This window comes from Vipera ursinii (genome assembly GCF_947247035.1).
Source record: "Vipera ursinii genome assembly, chromosome: 17".
In the NCBI taxonomy this organism is placed as follows: Eukaryota; Metazoa; Chordata; class Lepidosauria; order Squamata; family Viperidae; genus Vipera; species Vipera ursinii.
The window spans coordinates 4,682,890-4,687,559 of NC_139530.1; the positions used below are offsets into that span (position 1 = coordinate 4,682,890).

General features: G+C 55.5%; 1 protein-coding gene across 2 annotated transcripts; it reads left to right on the forward strand.

Moving 5' to 3' along the window:
- Nucleotides 1-540: 540 nt before the first annotated feature.
- On the forward strand, nucleotides 541-3,422 carry CPLANE2 (ciliogenesis and planar polarity effector complex subunit 2). Of its 2 annotated transcripts, XM_083375598.1 has the most exons (5): nucleotides 541-846; nucleotides 940-1,092; nucleotides 2,017-2,141; nucleotides 2,319-2,455; nucleotides 2,772-3,422. In XM_083375598.1, the coding sequence occupies exons 1-5, from the start codon at nucleotides 732-734 to the stop codon at nucleotides 3,016-3,018; spliced, it is 777 nt and encodes a 258-aa protein (XP_083231724.1). In that variant the 5' UTR covers nucleotides 541-731; the 3' UTR covers nucleotides 3,019-3,422. The 2 variants fall into 2 exon arrangements, with proteins under 2 accessions (XP_083231724.1, XP_083231723.1); XM_083375597.1 differs by having other exon boundaries at nucleotides 727-811; nucleotides 953-1,092; nucleotides 2,017-2,455.
- Nucleotides 3,423-4,670: the final 1,248 nt, after the last annotated feature.

Genomic DNA, 4,670 nt, shown 5'->3' on the forward strand with positions numbered 1-4,670 from the left:
ATAATTAATAATAATAATAAGGTAAAGGTTCCCCTGCACATGCGTGCTAGTTGTGTCCGACTCTAGGGGCCGGTGCTCATCTCCGTTTCAAAGCCGAAGAGCCAGCGCTTGTCCGAGGACGTCTCCATGGTCACGTGGCCGGCATGACTAGATGCCAAAGGCGCACGGAACGCTGTTACCTTCCCACCAGAGCGGTCCCTATTTTTCTACTTGCACTTTTTACGTGCTTTTGAACTGCTAGGTTGGCAGAAGCTGGGACGCGTAACAGGCGCTCACTCTGTTACGCGGCACTCAGGATTCGACCCGCCAAACTGCCGACCTTCTGATCGACAAGCTCAGCTCCTAACCCACTGAGCCACCATGTAATAATAATAATAGTTTAATATTATTATTATTATTATTATTAATAATAATAATAATAATAATAATAATAATAATAATAATAATAATAATAATAATAATAAAAAGTTGGCCGCTGCGCACTCCTGGCAGGACAGCCCAGCCCCGCCCAAGGAGGGCGCCGGGGGAAGCTGACCCCCCTCCAAGCCAGCCCGGGCTCCCTCGGATACTTCCGGGAATGCCGGGGAAGGGGGCGGGGCCGCGCCGGCCTGGCGGAAGAAGCCAGCGGCCGATCCGGGCATGCGCCGGGAGAAAGGAAGCGTCCGCGCTGGGTCCTAGCACCGCCTCTCCGCCCACCCGGGGCAGAAGCGCGTCTGGATCGGGGGAAGGGGATGGCGACGACGGTCCGGCCGGGCTCCGTGCTGGACGACGGGGACTGGGCCGGCACGGAGGAAGGCAGAGCGTACATGGGGTCGCTGCTGCGCCGGAGCCAGCGCCGGACTTTCGGTGAGGTCGCTCGGTCGGGCAGCTCAGCCTGGGCTCGGGGTGGAGGGAGCCCGGCCGGCCGGTCTTCTGAAGGGGCTCCTCCTGCCTGGGCAGGGCTGATCGAGAGGCCGGTGCTGGCTCCCTCCGCGGCCGCCGACGTAGCCGCCTACAAGGTCTTCGTCTCCGGCAAGAGCGGCGTGGGGAAGACGGCGCTGGTGGCCAAGCTGGCCGGGCTGGAGCCGCCCCCGATGCATCACGAGACCACAGGTGACCCCCCCCCCCGCTTCCCCCTCCTCGCCCCCCACCCCCAAAAAAGCAAAGGGGAGGGGTCCCCAACCCGTGGGGTCCGCGGAAAAACTTCTCCCCCGTGGAAGCGATGCCTGGTACCCAAAAGGTTGGGGGGCCACTGGCCTAAAGCAGGGGTCTTCAGCCTCGGCCCCTTTAAGACTGGTGGACTTCAACTCCCAGAATTCCTCAGCCAGGAATTCTGGGAGTTGAAGTCCACCAGTCTTAAAGGGGCCAAGCTGAGGACCTGTTAGATCAGCGTTCCCCAACCTTAGGAACTTGAAGATGCGTGGACTTCAACTCCCAGAATTCCCCAGCCAGCTATGCTGGCTGGGGAATTCTGGGAGTTGAAGTCCACGCATCTTCAAGTTCCTAAGGTTGGGAAACGCTGTGTTAGATGTTTTGTGCCAGCCATTGGCAGTTCCCCAAAAAGGTCATCAGATGGGAGCAAAGAGGCTTCTTTGCTCCCACTGATGAGTCAGGGGTCCCCGACCCCTGCAGCCCCCATTGGCGAGAGAGTTTTATGGTTAGGGAGGGGCCGAGACCCCCCATAAATACCTCTGCACGAGGGGCTGCTCTTTGTTCTGTTTCTGCTTCTGCTTCTGCTTCTGCTTCTGTTCCAGTTATGCTATGCTAGCTTTCTTATCTAATCTATCGTTAAATAAAGCTTCATATGATTGCATCTCTGCATGATGCCTTTTCACTTGGAAGCACCTTAACGATCCATCGACCTCGTGAGACCATCTCACAGGAACACACACACACACACCCCCGGGCTGGGCAGAGAGTGGGGGACCCTTCCTTCTGCGAGGTGGCAGCCCCGGACCCTCTCAGGAGGCGGGGGGGGGGCTTTCCTGGGAGTCACATCCCCCCCGGCCAGCTCCAGCTAAAACGGCTCTTTCCCAGGGATCCAGACCAGCCTGGTCTATTGGCCAGGCAAACTGCGCGAGAGCAACCGGGTGCTCTTCTTCAGATTCTCCTTCTGGGACTGCGGCGAAGCATTGCTGAGGAAGTTTGACCACATTTTACCCGTGAGTCGGTCCGCGGAGAGGTGGCTGGGAGGGGGGGGGAGCTTCGGGGCCCAGCAGCATTCTTGGAAGGATAGGGATGGATGGGTGCGTGTGTGTGTGTGTGACAAGGCCACACGGACACACCTGTTCCCTTTCCGAGTTGGGAGCCCTCCCATTATTTTCTTCCCTTCCCTGCAGGCCTGCCGAGAGAAAGCGGACGCCGTCCTCTTCTTGTTTTCCTTCACGGATCGCGCCTCCTTCCTCGACCTCCCTCAGCAAATCTCTCGCGTGACAGACGGGACCAAGGATGTGGTCCGGATGGTGGTGGGCACCAAGTATCCTTCTGCCTCTTTTTGAAGATTTGTTCCTTTTTTCCCCCCAGAAACGTGACGCTTTTTCACAGTGCCCGTCTTTTTCTTCTTCCTGCAGCCTCTCCTCGATCGAAGGGATCTTGCAAAGTAACGGAAATAGCCCTTCCAAACACGCTAGGTTAAAACACTTGGCAATCGTTGCAAGGCCCAAAACGGGCGGAACACCCGTAGTTCCCGTAGCCCAATCCCGAGCCGAAGAATCGGCTTAGGCCGAGTTCGGCTTGGACTGTTCCTTCCTTAGTGCTTGGCCGTTCAGCTTCCTTGACCCAAATGTCTCCAGGTTCGACCAGTTTGCCCACACGGATGTGACGGAATCGGACCTGGCGGCTTTCTCCCACACCTGGGGTTTGCCGATCTTGCGGACCAAGAGTGTCGGCGAGCGGCACTCGGACGGATACGCTGGCCTGGCTGAGGTGGCCCATCTCTTGAACAGGCTCGCTGAGCACCTCTGGAGGCAGGACCAGGTGGCTGCCGGCTTGGTCCCCCGAGGGCCGAGCCCTGCCATCCCGGAAGCGCTGGCTCCGTGAAATCCTCATTCTCTGAACGGCCTGTAAAACCCCAATCTTTGCATCTGCTGGCAGGGAAACCCCTTGGGCTGAATTCTGGCTTCCCTCAGTGGTAAAAGTGCACAAAAGGAGGCAGAAAGGACAATACGGGGGTGGGGTGGTGAGGCTCCCAAGAGTTTTTGCAGGATTCGTGCTGGATTCTCTTGCCAGGCAAGAGCAGAATTGGGTCCGATCTGCTTGGGGGAAAAAAGGGAGGCTTTTCAGCTCTGAATTCTCTCTGGCCACAATGCCCCCGAAAAACTTCCACCTCTTTTCCGGAGGTTGTCATAAGCAAGTCAACATTCAACGCACCTTTTTGCTGTCCGCATTTGATCCCTTTTTCCCACTGTCTTCATGCAAGGGGGTTAATAAATATTTTGAATTTAGACACTGTACATCTCTCTAAATGTGCACGTATACAGACACAGCGGGTCATTTAGCGACTGCTCAAAGTTACGTCGCTGAAAAAAAAAGATGACTCTGGACCATTTTTCACACCCCCAACCGTCGCAGCATCCCATTGGTCGCACGATCCAAATTCGGACGCTTTGCAACTGGTTCGCGTTTACGACGGTTGGCAGTGTCCTGGAGTCGTGGATCCCCTTTTTCCCACGTTCCGACAAGCCAAATCGGTGGAGGAAGCCAAATTCGCTTAAAAGAGCCGTGTTACCCACTGAACAGTTGCAAAAGTGGCTCGCTGGACAACTATAGCGAGAAAGGTTGCAAAATGGGGGCGAAACTCACTGGGCAAATGTTTCAGTTAGCAACATAAATTGTGGTTTTAAGCTGAGGACTACCTGTGTAGGAACCACGTAGTCTTCCTCTGCAACAGGGTTGATTATGTTTGCACTCGCTTGTGGCACAATCACATGAACCTTGGGTTTCTTACTGATTGCCCTCTTGCTGTTCTGTTTGTTGCTGACCTCTCAGTGCAGGCTCCGCTGTTCAGGAAGAAAGTGGAATAAATTTGTTTTTTTTTAAAAAAAGCGTTTGCTTAAGGCTCGGCCTGATGTTTAGGCACTCTTAAGTCCCTGCAGCTCACTCTTGGGCCACAGGCGTGGTGACAAGGGTGGGGGACACTTGAGTCTGACCAAAGCCACCTGCTCTTCTCTCAGCAATGCAAGCACTGTTCTTGGTGCGGCGATTCCAATTGGGTCTCTGGCCAAAACGTAGCCCGGCGTGCCAGATGCACATCTTTGCAGTCGGGAGAGAGAGAGAGACAGTCGGAGCCCCCAGGCCTGGTCAGGAAGGAGTCGCTTCCCTTCAAGCCAGAACGGCGCAGCACCGTCACAGCCTTCGCTCTGCCAGGTTTCCCTTCGCGCGAGGCTGATGCATCTGAAATGGATGGGGGCTTCTCGGCCTTCCTGCCTCGGCAAGCAAAGCAACTTGCCTGCCGGGCCTGCTTCTCAAAGCAGCGGTGTTAATATTTGAGAGCAGGGCTTCTGGATTGCAGGCTGCAGTCCTCCTCCTGGTTATCGGCCCATCTTCGGAGCCGTCTGGTGAGGCTTTGCACAAGCAAAAAAAAAAAGACAACAGAACAGAATATCCTCTTGAGGTTCTCCCGGATGGGTTTCGCAGGAGGTTCAGGATTGGCGAAACGCTTAAGAACCGGGCGTTTGTTTTTTTCCCTTCCT

What these genes read in the sequence shown, in the direction of transcription:
- CPLANE2 (XM_083375597.1), top strand. Translation starts at nt 732, where the DNA reads ATGGCGACGACGGTCCGGCCGGGCTCCGTGCTGGACGACGGGGACTGG. An exon ending in GATGCATCACGAGACCACAG is followed by an intron (nt 1,093 to 2,016) that starts GTGACCCCCCCC and finishes GCTCTTTCCCAG; the next exon opens with GGATCCAGACCAGCCTGGTC. An exon ending in CGGATGGTGGTGGGCACCAA is followed by an intron (nt 2,456 to 2,771) that starts GTATCCTTCTGC and finishes AAATGTCTCCAG; the next exon opens with GTTCGACCAGTTTGCCCACA.